Source organism: Aquila chrysaetos, chromosome 1 (assembly GCF_900496995.4).
Source record: "Aquila chrysaetos chrysaetos chromosome 1, bAquChr1.4, whole genome shotgun sequence".
Lineage (NCBI taxonomy): Eukaryota > Metazoa > Chordata > Aves > Accipitriformes > Accipitridae > Aquila > Aquila chrysaetos.
In genome coordinates, this window is record NC_044004.1 from 62,282,619 (window position 1) to 62,300,198 (window position 17,580).

Here is a 17,580-nt window from a genome sequence, read left to right on the forward strand (position 1 = left end):
TCAATGCCTGAAAGACGTAACAGATTAATAAGTCCTCATGCGGTACATCTAACTGGGATGCAAACCTCCAGCACATAACTTCACACTGAACACAGCTATACAAGTAGTTTGAATAAGTCATTTTAATAGAAAACTCAAGGGCAGGCCTGTAATGAGCAGGCGTGGATGAGAAAAATCTGGTGTGTTATTAATTTCAGACAATGCCGAGTTCTTTTTCATAATGTACATTTTATTAATGTTCTCTGTGATAGCTTTTCATACCGGTTCATCACCAGGAGTACAGTAATTACAATGTATTAAGATTCATTCCATGCCTGAGGAGTAAGGAAGTCCAGTTAAGATATGGAAAGCAGGTGAAACGTCAATCACTATTGACTTGGGGCTGGATTAAATCAAAACTCTGTCCCAGGGAACCCCGCAGCTGGGTGGGTTTGGTAACGGCCCCTCCCAGACTCACTCTTCGGCATCGGCCTCCCCCTGCTCGCCGGCTCATCTCCATGTGTAACCTGTGCACCATTGATACAGAGGCAGTGGATGGGATTAATCATTTTTGTTAGGACTTGGGGTCAGTCTGGCTCATCTTTACACCTGTTACCATTAGTTACTGGGTGTCAGCCTCTTTGGGGTTGGAGAGAGACATTGAAAGTTGTCATAAATGCCTCCAAGAATAATTCTAGACATAATGGCAAGGTGCAGGATGATAGGATTGTCTGGGGAGAGAAACTAATAGTGAAGGCTCTAATGAAGAAAAACCATCTAACCCAACCCAGGGGATTTCTGCTTTCCTGTGATCTAGTGAAAAACAGGGAATTTCAGCTTTCCTGCAATCGCAGCCCCCCTTTCATCCCATGCAGCACCCCAGACCTCCCCAGGGTCAGGCAGCCTCAGGCACAAGATTTAGCACTGCCCTTCGGGGCTCTAGAAACCATAAGGATGGTCCTCTCATGACTGTGAAAGATCATGAGATTTTGAACTTTTTGGAGGTAATTAGTTTGCTTAATATACTGTCTAATTCTCAGAACATTTGTGCGACACAGATAGGGTGGGTTGTTCATATTTTTCATTTTATTTCTCCCTGGAAAAAAAGGCTAACAGCCTTCCCTGGGGAGGAAGTCTCCCCAGGATAATGGCCACCTTGCCTGGGGACACCATACAAGGCTGAAGAAGTGAGCAAAGGAAGAGGTGTCCACATGTGGCAGATGAAAGCATGGTGTCTTCTGTGCGCTGGTTTGATAAATAAATAAATTGCTCAGCACTGGCAGCTGTTAGGTGTTAATGGTAACAGCAGTCCCACAGAGCTGGATGACAGAGGAGGTATTCAAGTACCCAAGAGGAAAAGACCATCCCTGAAGCTCAAATAGAACCACTGCAAGCGAATTACCACTCCGGATGCCCAAACCCCTTGGTGCTTTGAGGCAGCTTCCAATTTCTGCTGACTGCCTGCTGGCCTTTCCTTGCTAAGGTATAGGAGCTTTGCCCCCAATATTATGCTAAATATGTGCAATAGTTGGTTTACGCTATCTGGCTTTTTAATGGGGAGGGGACGCTTCCACCTTGGCCCTGCTTCCTTGTAAAATACCAGGCTGAAGAGAGACTTTTACATCTAGAGAGTTATTCTGGGTCATTTTAAAAAATATCTTTTTTTTCTTAAGTCTGTTTTTTTCTAATTTACATTTCTAATTCCAAATTTTTTTCTAATTTCCCTCCACTGCATGAATCCACATGGTCGGACTCAGAGTAAATAAGGCATAAGTAAGCTTTGAGTTGTGAAGGATGAAGGGGAAGCCCCAAAGCTCCTCTCCTGCTTCCATCAAGTACCACACTGCAGCAGCCCGCCTTCTGCAAACACCCATGCCCGAGCGTAGCCCTGCTCTGCTGGGAGCATTTGCAGATGGCTGTTGTTATGTCGCGGCGGGGGACAGCGGATGATGACTCAATGCAGAGCAGAGATTTATCAGCTTTCGCTCAGCTAACACCACGCGCCCGGCCTGCCATGCCTTGCTCCCCGGAGAGACACAGACACTACTCTGCGCTCATGCTAATAAAGCTGGACCCAGCAGCGTTACTTATGACTTCTCAAATGTGTTTAGGCATATAAAGTGAGTATAACATACACATCCATATCCTCTCTTCTTCTCTCATGGACACAGCTACACAGACACAGGGACCTGCACTGGCTGGCAGCCACCCGTGCAGGGCACAGTCTTGCACACGCATTTGCACACCCGCGGAGAAGAACTGCATGTACAGGCACCGGCTGACATGAACACAGATGTCTATGCATGCCTTCATTTACCCAGCCGAACAGTTGGCCCAACACCATTAACAAGTCTTCAGGGTTTCTTATTTTTTTTTCCTTTTTTTTTTTTTAATGCTAAAAGCCTCGGGGGAACCACACTGATGGGGTTTGCATCCTTCTGGTGATTTCTGCCCATCCCCCCCCCCCCCCACCCCGCCCCAAGCAGCCCAAGTCCTCTGTGGGCTGTAGCTGAGTATTTACACCAGCGGAGACCATGGGCCCAGTGAGTCCACCCTGTTTACAGGAACGGAGAAGAAACGTCTGCTGAGTCCTCTGCTGGACACGTCTGTTGTCTTTCAGGTGCCTCCTGTGCCCACCACGGTGGCACAGCTCGGCTGTGAGACCCCACGCCAGCCTCCACCAGGCAGATGCTGTAGTTTCCCATATATCCATCCCCAGCTGAGCTGATTGAGAAACGCTATTTTCAAGATACTCTAAGGCTCATTTTTTCCAAAAAATATCTCTATTTACACAAGACAATAAAACCTGAGCAGCTTTCCCCCCAGAAGCTTTTCCCAAGCGGAGCCACTGCTGGATGCATGCGCTGGTCCCTATTTACAAGCGACAGCTTTGCTCAACAGTATTCTGCTGGCAAGTTCAGCTTCTTCCGGTGTAAAGGACTATTTCTTTGTCCCTCTTTTCCTTCCCTCATTACCTCTCCACACAGCCAGGTCTGTATTTACAACAGGGACCTGGATCCGGCAGGGTCACCTTTATACAGCCCAGCTTGTGAGCATGCAGAGGGGCTCAGGATGCGTGGGTGGGCACGCTCAGCCATCTTTAAGTGTTTTCAAGTTGCAAAGCCAACATCTGGAGCAGACAGAACTCATTTCTTATTACAAAAGACATTTTTTGCCCATTCTGCTCATCTGAAAAAAAAAAGCGAGTGACCAAGAGGTGAGGGCACGTCGCAGGGTGCTGCCACGTGCGGGGCAGCAGGAATCTCAGCCGGGCTGTTTTCTCCTTGGGGACGCGAGGGTTTGCCAAGGGTTTTGGTCAAGGCTAGTTTCTCCGGCCTCTCCCATTGTGCAATCCCAAGTGAGGGATGGGTAAACCGAGGCACAGAGGAGCTGAGGTGGTGCACCGGTGTGGGCTCGCTGGGGCAGGCTCGTCGGGTGCTCCGGGCACTAGATGACACTGTCTTCCATGGTGACTCGTCTGAAGACCGGCTCCTGCTTGGGCGTCCTTCCGCTTTCTGTGGAAAACAAGGGAAGAGCAGGTAAAGCCCCAAAGCAGAATCCTGCAGCAGCCACCAGCTATTTTTAAGACCATTTCCACCCTCAAACAAAGCATGGGATGCCCAGGCTTGCCTTGAAAGGGGAGGCTTGTTCAGAGCAGATGATTGTATTTATGGGCCAGCACCTCATCAGGAACCTCCTCCCACCCTTTTTGCTGAAGCCGGTGGTACAGATTTGCCTGGCTTTGTCCCCACATGAGCCAGTTATTTGTTAAACAGCATGAAGACCAGCAGCATCGGCCACTGCTGCCCACTGCTCTCCAGATGAAAGGTGATGCCAAGGTGCCTCTTTATTCTTCTGGGTTTAGCCCAGCTCAAGCAAGGAGAGCCCAGAACCAAGCTGCAACCACCAGGTTGTACCAGCCCAACAGGGCTTGTCTGAGCAAACTGTATTTTTGTGGTCCGCCCTGCCCCCCCCCCTTAATAATAAATAGTCAGTATAAATGACTGCAGAGTAAACAGATTTGTTTTGCTATCAGACATTATCTGAAGGGCACTTCACATCCTGAGTGCTCTGCTTTACAGCTGCCTCTATAATCATTGCAGCCCTGGGGAGAAAAATGCCTCCTTTTACTCGCGCAGGCTGGGAAGAGGCAGCCACGTGCAGTTTGGGGTGAACACATGCAGGCTTTTTTATAAATATTTCAGGGAGAGGCTAAGATAGGCTAGACACATTCAAGAAGAATTAAGAGTTGTCCTGGAGCCATTTTCTAGGTGTAAATCCTTTCACTCCGTCTCCCACCCACCCAAGGGCCAGCAAATGTGTGCTGCTCTGCACAGCAGCATAGAAAATATCACAGGGAAAGCATGGGGGGCAGAGCCAGCAACTTTTTGGGCATCTCCCAGCTTGGCTATTTTGGCTGTTCTTTTGGCATTTTTCTGAAGAGGAGGGACTTTCATCCTTTCCTTGTTGCTCCTCTCTTTTTTTTTTTTTTTTTTTTTTCCAAGCAGTGGGATGCATTTTCTCCTTTTGATTCCACTGCTGCTAGCTTGGTGGACTGCTTTGCATTGCAGCGCAAACTGCTAGCAGCTAAAAATGCCTGGGTGCACAGTGTATCTCGGGGAAAAAAAAAAAATCAAAAATCCCACCTATTTAATATGAAACACTCTTTCTGGCTGATATCAACAGCAGCTTAAGCAAGGAGGCCTTTTATCTGTATGTATGAACAGCAGCAACGCACGCAAGGAGGAGGGTGAGGTGGAGGTGACCAAAGGGCAGAGCCGAGGCACTTGCAACGTAAGCAGCTCATCTGTTTATCAGGCAGGGACCTTCTCAGAAAAAGGGCTGCTGAGGTCCTTGGCAGCAAACCATAAAACCTTCTTTCCTTTTTTTTTTAAGGTGAAGAAACCAGGGCCTGGCCAGAGCAAGCACCCGACAACTGCAGCAAGGCTGCAGCCTGCCTCAAATTGGCCTCCCATCGCACACAGGCTAATCCCGTACAATCCCGCACTTCTCTCTGGCTGCCTACGGAAAGCGCCTGAGAAACTGCTTTTGGCATATTTTAGCCAAAGAATGAAGCCTTGCCAGAAATTTGGGGCTTTTTCTTTTACTTTCCCCTGCCTACAGTCCATTTTCCCACCCCCACCCCTTACCACTTTTGTGCAACAAGGTGCTAAGAGATGGCCAGGGCAAGGTGCAGCTGCTTCCCGAGCGGCATACCCAGAAATCCCCCACCCGTTTCATTGACCACTTGGTTTTCAACATGCATCCCCCAAAAACATTTATCAGTGGATGTTACCACAGGCTTGTGCCTGCTGAAAGGCAAGGCCTTTGCTGCTGGTGGGACACAAAGGCTGCAGGGCTCATGCCTGCATTGAGCTTTCCTGCCATGGGGACCTGAATGATGCCTCTGAGAGAAGTGGGAGAAGACAGGCTGAAAAGTTTTATTATAGCCATAATTTACCCATCGAGCATCCTGCTGCTGGAAATAACCTTTCCAAAGTTGTAACATAAGATGCAGTTGATTATAAGATGCAGTTGGAGATATCGGGTGATCCATACAAGTATTTCCATGCACATCAGCTGAGGAGGTTGTGCAGCAGCTATGTTTGTGCCTTTTAAGTTGTTGTTTGGGGTTTTAAGCAACGCTGTCGAAATATCAAGCATTTGCTTGCATCACATAATAACTGCTCTGTATACCAATGGTTTTTTTTTAATTTATTGAGGTCTTAGCTTGGGTTTTTACATGTGTACAGCGTATTTAAGGAGTAGAAATATAAGAAAATAAAATACATGGAGGATGAAGAAATAAAAAGACAGCAAATAGTTAGGACGATTTTGTTGTTGTTGTTGTTGTTAGCATTTTGCTGGAGAAGACCATCTGTCTGGCGTACCAAATACAATAAACAGTAAGCACCTGTAAAAAGCTATTCTGATGTGAAAAAGGAAGAGTTCCAAGCTATCCTGGCTAGTCTCAATATTTCAGCATTAAACAGACCATCCCTCCTGAACTGGGATGACGTATGATCTGGTGCATGATCCATGCATCCCTAGGGCTTGCCAAAGCCCTTGGAAGAGCAAAACTGGCCCTACACCAGCTGCCTGCGCTGAAAAAAATGACTCTCAGTGCAGAGCATGGGGTGCTGCTGCCCTCCTGGGGGTAGCCCTTCTGGTGCTGTCCCCCGGCCACGCTGTTAATGTCCCTGCCGAGGACGGCCACCACTAACGTGACTACCGCTGCCTTCCCTGGGAGCATTAATCACTGATTTTTATCTGGTTTCAGCTTTACGCTGCAGGATGTTCTCCACACTGTTACTGGAGAGCCTGTGATGACATGACATTTATATGATGCTCATGAGCACAGACTATTTAAACCCTAAAATATTCATTAAACAAAATTTGCATAGAGTCTAGCTGAATGCAGCAGGTAGCTAAAAATAAAGTACTTTTCTTTCTAAATGTAAGGAGGAGATCAGGGTGTGACAGATGACCAAGCTGGTGCTCTTAGGCTTTCCTGAGATAGCTTTTTAATAAGATGAGCTATCTTTTTATCCCTGTTGTCTAGGCAAGTCTGCAGGGTATTATATTCTTTATAAACTAGCGAGATCAAGAGCACATAGGGATGTGTGAGAGAGAGGCCAGCTGGCCAGAGAAGAGGGAAGGGGGATGCAGGCAATAGGGGCACACATAGAGACACGCAAGGACCCCCCCCGGAGCTCAGTGCCTCCCACCGCTGCCACTGTTTCCCCCGGCTCTCTGAAGCATCTCACTGCTCATTACCTGGGGGCAAGGAGGAAGCAAAAAGATTGGTTAACAACCACAGATTTTAGGGAATTAAATGCAATCAACAGGCAGAAAGAAGCAGCACCATGATAAGTAATATTGCCTACACAGTACCTTCAAAGCCCCCATCCCCAGCAACCCTCCAGCCTATATAGTCTTTCTTGGCATCTCTTTCCCTTTGTGTCTCCTTCACATGTTTCAGGGAGATCTTTACAGTCTCTTATGGCTCTTGCAGAAAATGGGCAGGCATTGCCTGTTGGAGCCAGTGTCCTTAAGCAGTAGAAAACAGCAATTGGACAGTAAACTGGTGTGTCAGCTCATTGTGCGGCAGTCTACGATGGGATTACAAAGGAAAAATAACCCAGTCCTGTGCAAATTAGAAGCAGCAAGGGAAAAAATGGGATTCACAAACTTGCAAAGCATCCCAAGATGATTTTCTGGAAAATGCAAGGCATGGAGACTCACACTTCTCCATCCCCCTCTTCCCACCTGCAAGCAAGGCTTTCCGAAATGACACCTCAAGCAAGGGATTGACACTGACAATCCTCACTTCAAACACGTCCGACAACCTGTGCCTCCCAAAGGTGGTCCCATGTTTCAGAAAGGGGGGTCTATGTATCAGGGTGATGTTTTCGTTAGACCAAGCACTGCCTGTTTGCATCTATTCTGTTTGGTTTTCATTGAAAGTGGGATGCTTATTGCAGTTGAATGATGAAGCTTTAATCTTCTCCCTATAAGATAAATGTGGGTATTTTTTGTGAAACAAAGCTCTAAAAAATAAGATCCCTCCAGTACAGGGCTGATTATTCCCTTCAGCCCAGCTTGCAAAGTTATGTGACCCAAGCATAGGTATGGATTTAACACCATAATTGCTATTGCCTCTTCATCAAGCTGTTTTCTTGCATCTCTGCCTTGGCTCAGCATTAAGAAATGCCTTAGAAATTTTGTAGCTCTCCCTCCTACCCCAGGAGCATTTTAGGCACCAAGGACTTAACATTCACTTGAGTTTTGCGTGCTGCAGTCTCCACAGAAGACACTGCTACATTGCCACTTGCATAAGAATTGTATCTACTGAGCTACTTATCAACAAGCAGAAACCTTCACCATGCCCATAACCAACTATCTGACACAACAAAAGCCTGTTTTCAAGGGGAAAAAAAATGACAAAAATAATCCCCATCCTACCCCCCCTGCCAAACTAAATTACAGTCTTAAACCATTTTTGGCTTAATATAATTAATAATATCTATTTCCCCTCTGTTTTGTGATTCAGCTGTTTCCAAAGCAGTAAGAAGCACCAACAGCGAATCCTGTGGTGCCAGAACAGCCTGGGGACGGAAATAATCAGCTTGAAAATAAACAGCGTTTTTTTGCAATCAAAGCGCTAATAAGCATGGTAGGCTGGCGGAGAAAAGCTCGAGTGAGAAGGGATGGAGAAGAGGGGAAAAACAGCCTGTCCACTGATAAATCTGAAACACACAGAAAGGCTGGGGAAGAACAACCATTCAGAGTAAAGTAAGTCAGAGATTTTTCAGTAGGACACAATCATCCCATAGCAAATCCACCACTGGTTTGTTGTTGCACAGTTTCAGGCATGCTGGTAAATACCATGTTGATCACCTGCCTCCCATTTTATCATGACAATATTTGCTATGGTGTATCTCACCCTCTGCATGAATTTAATCCCGCCAAATGCCTGGAAAACTATTTTTTTTTTGAGTCTAATACAGTAAGAGTCTTTGCTTTCTCTAAAATAAGAGGTACTTCAAGTATTTAAAGCCTCAGCAGCCTCCGTTGGGTTGCTACATGGATTGGTATGACCACATGGGTCTGAAACGCTTGCTTTGCTTGCATGCATAGGTCTACCATGCACTGCCCAGCACCATTGCTGCTGGCATGGAAAATAAAATGAAACAGGGAGGCAGCATGAAGAGCAAGAGCACGACCCGGCTGGCCAGTGGCTGTTTTGCTATGAAGCCAGGCGATTCCCAGTCTCCGGGTGGGAAATGCTCCCATGTTGAAACCTAGACCTGGCAAGTGGCACAGCTGTGATCAGTGCTTCATCAGAGATGAAGTTTCCTCCCAAAAATGTTTTGGCCTGAGGGCCTGGCTGTAGGTAGGACTCAAGCGACTCAAACCAGACTCTTATAGACCATGAATACCACCAAATACCACCACCCCCTGGTTCTCCCCCCGTCACAAGCCCTTGCTAAGCAGCACTGAGCAGCATCACCCCATGCAAGGACAACCCTGGGATGGAGCGGAGCTGCTCTGCTGCTGCATTTATCCTCCAGCACTGGGAGCATCTTGTCTAATACAGGCATCACCTGCCTGCTACAAATCTTTTCGCTTTTACCCAGCTTGATGGAAGTTGGATGGAGGCAGCACCAAACCCCAAAGCCCAAGGCATGGGAGGGCTTTGTGAAAAATCACGTACTGAAAAATGGTACCGAGCGTGTCCAGAGGTGGTTATTTTCACTGTCAACCTTTCTAGTCTGTTTTGTGGCTTTCTATATCCTAACAATGAATCCTATTTGGTCCCAAGGGACTTGAACGGGGAGGCTGGAGGAGAGCGGCAAAGCGCCAGCAGGCCATTGGCAGTGGTGGGACGGGAAGGGCGATGTGGCCAAGGATGGCGACGGTGCTTTGCATATGCCCGGAGCAAGAAAATAAAGAGACAGCAAACAACGACTGAGGAGGCCTAACGGGGACTTGTTTTACTCTTTGACATGCTACCAGCAGTTTTTAATCTCAGAAGAATGAAAATTTAAAAAAAAAAAAAAAATCATTACAATGATTTAAAGGTATGACACATGAAATACTATACTCAAATCATCCGCATGTCGTCGGCTAGTTTATACAGTAGGCACAAAACAGACCTAGAATCACCTGCAACAAATGTCAACTCACATTGTTCTCGCCCCTAAACAAGTACCGCTAGCCTGATATTTCTAGTCAGCCGTAGCTGTGTAACCTTTGTGCTTAAATTGCTCAGCTTAGACCTCCTTTCTTTGGCATTGCTCATCCATGCCGTAAAGGATTGGAGACTCGTACTGAAGACAGTAATGGAGAGAGGAACAACAACAAAAAAAGAGAGATTAATCGTACAGTACATACATACAGTATCTTCTAAATTGTGATCAGTTGTTTATTGGTTGGCAAACAAGCTTCACTTTTACAACAAATATTAGTAATGAGGTCATTCAACTGTTGAGACCGTACAAAATGGATCATAAATTAAAAAAAAAAGAAAAAAAGAAAAAAAGAAAAAGAATTCATACTCCGTGCTGCTAATTTACCTCCAGAAAGCCTATGTTACTTAAAAATCCTGTCAAATAAATAAATTTCCTGTTAGGAAAAATAATGAACAGAAGACTTTTTTTTTTTAAATCACTGCAAAGTACTTTTTAGCTCACTACACGTCAATTGATTTTCTTCTTAACCACTGCAGTACAAGTGCCTAAACTGGGGACCAGACGGAGCCGTGAAGGCCCTTTGCTCCTCCAGGGAAATGGCCGTCTCCTGTAGAAGCCCCACTACAACTATAAAAAAAAACCTCTCGGCTCCTGGATGCGACCCTACGGCCTGGCTGAGGGGCTGCTCGCCAAAGATGCTTCGCAGGATTATTACCACAATCAGTTGTGCACTGTCAACAGGGAAGCTTGCCCTGCTCTGGTCTGCCAAAATGTCTGCCGGCAATATGCCGGCTCAAGAAAGTTATACAGCGAGGAAATAAAAGGACTGCCTTGGCTGAAAAGAAATGGTGATGGTGTTACTAAAAATGGTCCTTAGAAAGTGATGTTCATTTTTTTTTTTGCCCAGTGAGATTTTTTTACCAGGGTAGGGAGGGGACGGAGGGGAGGGGCTGTGGAAGAAGCAAAACAAAATTAAAAATAAAAAAGGAGGAGTTATGAAAAAACTTGCTCCTACTGGTAGACAAACTTACAAGACCAGCACAACAGAAAAAAGTTCTTTTTTTTTTTTTTTTTTTTTCCACTACATTAACAGGGACGCAAGTTCTGGAGGAACAGAAAGCAGACTATATGTGCAATGCTAGTATCTGTACATTACATAGAAATTGTTCGCTTCTCTTTTTCTGCCATTAGTTTTTATCATCCGTTAATACAGCAAAATGTAAAATATGCTTTTAGCACAGAATTCTAGGATTCCCTTCTGTCTCATTAAATTTGTTTTTGTTTTATTTGCTCCCGCAGCAAAGGGCACTGCGGTGAAACCAAGTTGTGAGTGACCAAAACCCATGACGTGATCTGGATTGGTAAGAAAGAGTTTTGCTAGCTTGTTTTTGTGCAGCGCTCCCACCTAGATGCGTCATCGCTACTATTTTCAAATGCACATTTTTGGCCTTTTATTTATTTTTTTTTCTTTGCTTTTTTTGTTTTGTTTTGTTTTTTTTTTCCCTCTTAAATCAGGTCCTCGGTATTAAGAGCAACACAGCATCAAGGATTGTTTAAAGAAACACGGCATAACTTGAGAAGGCCACGAAGTGTGCCGTTATCTATCTCTTTCATTAACATAATGAAGTCTGTCTGGAGGGAAGGAGGATGGGGGGAGAAGGGGGGGGGGGCAGCAGTTACTGTCCTCTCCGGGCCGGCCTAAAAATTCCAGTAAAAAAAGTCCGAGAGTTTTCTTTTGAACAGCATGAAGATTTAGGAGTACACACAATATTACCACTGTTTGGATTAACTCAGAACAGTAAACCGAGCGTTACGGAGGGGGTTTTTGTTGTCTCTTTGCTTAATTTTTGCTGAATCTTCTATAGACTAGTGACCAAGTGAGCGGGTCCTTTTGCATTGCCGTCTGGGGGGGTTCCCTCTTTGTTTGGCGGGACTATAAAACCGTCGCTGCTGCCTCGACCTAGCTGGTAGTAAGTGTGTAGCTGATGGACGTGGTTCCTGGAGCCAAGGTTGGGCATGCTTTTGTAGTAAACATCGTCGGCATCGCCGCCACCGCTTTTGGCCGGCGGGGGATCGGTCTGGGTGCTGGCTGTGACGCTTTCCGTCATGGGCATGCCGGCCAGTGCGGGCATACTGGTGTAGAGAGAATCCCTGTTGGGCGACTGGAGGTCGTCCGTGTGCTCGTTGGTCAGCAAGGGGAAAAAGCTCTCACTGTTGTCTTGTGGAATGCGCCGCCGGCTGTAGAGGTGGGGCTGGTGGTTGTCTGCTGAGTACACCCGGGGGGGCAGCAGTGGGGCGTCCGACTCCTCGTGTATGAGCTCCAGGCCCAGACTCTCCTCGTGGGTGAAGGAGGTGGCATCGTCCAGCACGATGGCGTCGTCCTCGCTCCCGCCGCCCACGCTGTTGACGAGTTTGTTCATCAGGTTGCGGCTCTGCTCGCTGGAGCGCTCATGGTTGTTCAGGTAGGAAGGGATGTAGTTGGAAGTGAGTTCCTTCAGGATCTTTTTCTCGAGGGCATTCTCAGTGTGGTTGTACCCGCGGTCAAGGATTTGCACGCAGTTGCTGAGGTACTCGCCGCTGGCGATGCTGTAGCTGTTGCCGTGATTACCATTCAGTGGTAGAGTATCCGTGACACTTGTATCCCTGGCATTGTTCAGAAGCCCCTCTGAAAAACATTACACAAGAGAGGGTGACTTGTACAAACAGGACACTCACGCGGGACGTGCACACTCAAACCCCCTTCCTAAGCTGCCGCGGCTGCTGGGGCTCAGCAGCAAGGAGAGCATTGTGGCCGAAATAGGAGGGCGCAGCTCCAGCTAACTGGCTTAATGTCTTCCCACCGAAAAAATGGAAAGTGTCATCAAGTATGTGACTTGATGTAGTCTTAGCCAGTGGGAAGGAATAACCACTCCTGGCTGGTACCTCCTATGGCTCTTGCGCTTTGCTCTACGTATTCCCGGGGGAGCTGAGAAATAGGTGACCCTGGGCTGGTCCCAATTGCCCTGGCTCCAGGTGCTTTGGAGGAAGGGGGCAATTCCCCCCAGCTGAGGGAAAAGTATTCACAGACCAGGTTAATCATTACCCAAACTTTGTTTGGGAGTGTATCCTTCCTAGAGGAGAAAAATAAATCCGCTCTCCCCTTTTGCTGGGCAGGCTGCCGGGGGAAAGGCATAAGGCCTGAATGGTGGGATCTGGGGATTAGTGAGGTGAAGGCACAAAGTGCTTCCTGGTCCAGGCTTTTTTGGAACAAGGCTAAATGCCCTACCTCTCCTGGCACAAGGGCATGGCCAAAATTATTTACTCCACACTAGCCGGGTGGGGATTTTCTAATACAATTGATGTTGGAGGCAGCTGCTGTGGAGTCTTGCGAAGCCTTTAAAAATAGCTCCCATTTCACTTGCAAAGTTAAAGTGGAGGGTTCAGTGGAAGGTACAGCAAGTACCATCACCACCACGGTATGGTGGGCTCAGGGGAACCTGTGAGGAATAATGGGGTCTCAGGGTGCCCCCCAACTAACTGCCTATCACATCTCCGTAGGTGTCTCAACACTGTCAATGTAAGGCTGGAGCCTAGCTCTTTCCCAACACGCTACAGGAGATGGCGGGGAAGCGCTTTGAGAGCAATGCGGCACGAGTGGGCAAGGGAGAAGAAAATCAGGCCCAGCAGTTAAGCTGCCACACTTTTTATTTTTTGGGATTACTGGCCTCCTTGGAAGGAGTGCAGTTGTGGGGATGCATGAAATAACGCATAGACCTTTCAGCTAAGGGCTTCGGGTGTTGCCAAAAAATGGCAAACAACTCAGCAAGCCGCGGTGGATTAGAGGAGCCATTAGCTGATGATTTCAGATGAACAGTTGCTCATACCATGCTTGGTGCATGGCATGTGTACCTTCTGAAAATACAGGATTCGGTCTATATCTGCGATAGAGTAGTTGTTACATGTCAAGGGCTGGAAAGCGCTACTGCAGACTTTCTTCTTGCTTTTGAGTGAAATGCCCCAAATGTGTTGGTCACCTTTTAGGTTTCTGAAGCTTAGAGGGTGCTGCCTTATTGCGGGTTTCCCAACAAACGAGGGAGCGCTATGACAAAAAATCAACTAGCCATCACAGACATAGAGCAAAGCCATTGATTTTCACGGTGGAAGCTCTTCAACCCAGTCATGATGCTTGGGGAGAAATGAAAAGTGAGCGTTTTGGGGGGCGGACGGTATGTAATGGGTGACGGGTACAACAGCATCTGTCTGATGGTCACGTTGAGTAATGTATGCATTGAAGTGCTGAGTGCTGCGCTTCTGCTGCCAATGCATAGATCTGGGGTTTGGTGGGGAAATAAAATGAAGGCATCGCAGGTGAGAACAGAGTGGGGTCTGCAATGAAACACGCCATATAAAAATGCCGTGACCTCGCAAATAAAAATGTGAAGTTTAAAAAAAATCATACGCACAGTTATATGAGAAACTACACTGGGTAACGATACCACAAAAATGAGAAATAAACAAAGGAAGCATCATCTAATCTCATCTATATATATATGTACACATACATATATATATACACACATACATACACACACATACACGTATATATACACATGTATATTCATATTCTTTTGATTTCAAAACTGTGAGATGAATTTCCTTTATTAACTACATCATCTATATGTGATGCAATAAAAGTGAACTAAAAAAAATTACATTTGATATGCAATGTTTAGCTTTACTCCCATACTTGTCTCTCTGTAGGGCTCTAAACGACAGCATGAAGAAAAGGAAAGAAAAAACAACAAGTAAGCTTACAGCGACAGTAGGAGAAACATGAGTAAAAAGCAAATTGATGATATGCAGAAAAGAGAGTTAACGGAAATAATTTCCACTGCCCAGAATACATGAATTTGTTACATGGTTTATTTCAGGTTAAAAATATTGACATTTTAGACAGAAAAATTATTTTATGTGCAATATTCAATCGACTACATTTTTATTAAAAAAAATTATCACATTTAAAACGTTTTCCAATGCCATTATAAAATGTTCAGCGTGCAACACAAATCAAGAAATAATGCCTGGAAATTTAAGAAAAGTCTAAAGCTGGTAACGGTCATGCTTGAAAAGAGAGGCACTGTCAGCGTCACTTCCAAAGTCTTAAAATGAATGGCTTTACTTACTGTTAGTTCTAATAACCCCTGGCAGTTGAAACCGAAATCCATTTCCTTGCTAAAAATGTTTTGCCGTCCATCCTTTGCAACAGTGCTTTGTAAGAGTATGGCTTTGCTCATCACAGGGCTCCTGGCCTTTTACAAACTTTGGTAAGTCTGCTCTTTTTTTAACCGAACACATGGCAAACTACATGGACTTCGCAAAAAAAATGTTAAGAGGAACGGTAGTTCAAATAATGGCATCGCTAAATGAAGCTATTGAGAAGAAAGGGTTAAAACAAGAAGAGCCAGAGATGAAGATGAAGAGCCAGTGACAACTCTCAGCTTCCCACTTTGCAACAGTCTGTGGCACGCTGGGGTTTAACCAGAGCTCGTTAACGGGATTGCCGCCTTTTCTTAAAATTAGCTCTCATGAAAGCAGTTAGGCCGTTTTGAGAAACTCCTGCGTCCGAGAGACCGAGCCAGCATACGTCCGTCAGCTGCCAACAGCGGTGAGCGCTCAGCACGTGCTGCAGGGTGCCAGACCCCTCACCTGCCACCTCCTCCTTCCTCTACGCTCTGTGTCCCATCAAGGAATTGCTTTTGCCACCGGGAAATGGGACTTTGGCCTTTTAGGGTCATTCCCCGCCTCTTTCCAAGGGTTTTTTTTTAGGGCTCCCAGCCCCTGGTGAGTCTCTACTGCAGATGGGGCAGCTTCGGCTTGAGCAAAGAGGGTATTTTAAAACACGTAACTGGGGAGGGAGAAAGGAAGGGGTGGACTGGATCAGGCCTCAGGTTTCTTAGACCGTCCTGTCCCTGTCAATAGGCAGCACCAGAAGTGGTAGATGAAGGTGCAAAAGAAATCATAGCCTTAGTGATGTGGAATGAGTTAGTTGGATGATGTTAGTTAGCAATGCCCTCACTGCATACCGATCCCAGCCAAGGCACACCCAGAGATGGTGACAGCGTCTACTTTTACAATGCACTATGATCGCTCTTTAGTGTGCCTGCTGGTGCAGCATCCTTAAATCCCAAAGAACCGCTGAGGCCATTAGGCCTGGTTGGTTTTGCTAACCTTTGTTTCTGCTGCAGGATCTCCTAATATTCACAGTTTGCAATTGTCCAGTGACAGTAACCAGTTTGAAAAGAAATAGCTATACCAGTTCTATGGTCATTAATTAACTTGCAGCCTCCTGAAAAGATTGGGTTGGGTTCTGCTCCCTCTGAAGTCAATGGCAAAGCTCCAGGGGCTTAAATGGGATCAGTACTGGTCCCACTCTCTTTCCTCATCTCCCACGGATGAAGCCTGGGTAGGTTTCTCTGTTATTCATCTGGCTGTGTTGCACTGAACAGCACTTGCAGATCAGTTACACTATTTTTGTGGAATAAAATGCTGTTAGCTCAGGTAACTGTATCAGACTCTAGTCTTAAAAATTAGAAGAATGCAAGATTATTAAAATGCATGTAAAACCTTTTTGTCACATTTCCACCCAAATCACTTGGGTTCACTTGAGGTACCCAGACCTGAACATCAGGACTTCTCTAAGCCAAATGCTGACCCAGCATTACCTGCTGCCACTTCATTTGAAAGTCCCCCAAACCTCAATGTTATCATGCAAGAAACTACACAGAACACCAAAGTTCATTTCGACATTTGCGGTACACTGAAGTTCTTAAAATTCAGAGCGTTTCATGTTTAACAGTAGCCCATTCTTGAAAAGCGTTCATGGAAGCAAATTTATTGCACAAAGTTAGCATAGTTTAGGAAATTAATGAACAGCAAAAAGGTCAAACACGTGTGCATTCCTTGTGCTTTGAATGAAAATATCCTAGTGATACAGTTCAATATCTATTTCTATCGTAAACAATACACTGCCACATAGTACAAAGGGGGATTTCCTGCTTGCATTATAACCATCATAATTTTCCCTTCCTTAGAGATCGTTTACTGGAAAGGGACGTCTTCACTGGGAGCAGAGAGCTGATAGAGTGCTGACATACTTGCGTTTGAACGCAGCATTACTCTGTAATAATTCAGCCACCTTGCAAGCAAGCCAAAAAAAAAAATCCCATGGAAGTGGCAGAGCAGGACAGAGCCACCAACAGACAGGAGCTGGCAGAGCTCCATAATCCCCAGCTCCTCCTCAGGTCCTGCTTGAACACATCGGCCTCTCCCTCACGGAAGCATCAGGACATCAGCTTACAAATGTGGTCCCTTCCCACAGCCAGAGCAGAGACAAACACGTAGGTGACAAAAGACTGCTTTCTAAAGCAGAAACCTCCATTAGGTACAACTGATTGTTTATATTCCATTGCTAAAAGGAGGATATGCAAGCGCTTCTAGTTTCCCTACACATTTTTCTATTTTTTTTCGCTTTCTAATAGCACATATAAAACGTATTAATGCAAACGGCAAAACATTTCTTACAATATCTAAGCTCTGCTCTTTGGAGCTGACCTATGCTCCTTGCTTCAGCTGTCCTTTTTCTTAGAGATGAAGGGCAGTTTTGCTTTATATTTGCATTTTTTTTTCCTGTGCAAGCCGGTGTGCCGCTGACCACATTTCTCTATGCCATTTCAAATGAGAGCAGCTTTGGTGGCAAAGGCCATTTTAGCTTCACTTACCTTCAAAGGTGTTCCTGTTTCTGAAATGAATGGTTTAACAAGGAAATGCGCTGACAACAAAGAGAGGAATGGATACGTCCAACAAAATACACACACAAGACCAAAACAATACAAAAGTGAGGAAATTGAAAAAAAAAGTTATCAAAATC

General features: G+C 45.8%; 1 protein-coding gene across 27 annotated transcripts in view; it reads right to left on the bottom strand.

The window, feature by feature from the left end:
• Positions 1-208: 208 nt before the first annotated feature.
• Positions 209-17,580, bottom strand: part of ADGRL3 (adhesion G protein-coupled receptor L3) — a 529,386-nt gene continuing 512,014 nt past the window's right edge. For 11 of the 27 annotated variants that reach the window (XM_030013708.2, XM_030013718.2, XM_030013732.2 and 8 more), the window contains 2 exons: positions 14,401-14,418; positions 9,452-12,339 (listed from right to left, as the gene is read on the bottom strand). In XM_030013708.2, the coding sequence (XP_029869568.1) occupies positions 11,534-12,339; positions 14,401-14,418 (824 nt within the window). In that variant the 3' untranslated portion in view covers positions 9,452-11,533. Of the gene's footprint in view, positions 3,495-9,451; positions 12,340-14,366; positions 14,419-14,443; positions 16,179-17,580 lie in introns of those variants that run through there. The other 16 variants (XM_030013723.2, XM_030013759.2, XM_041123780.1 and 13 more) reach the window with 4 other exon arrangements.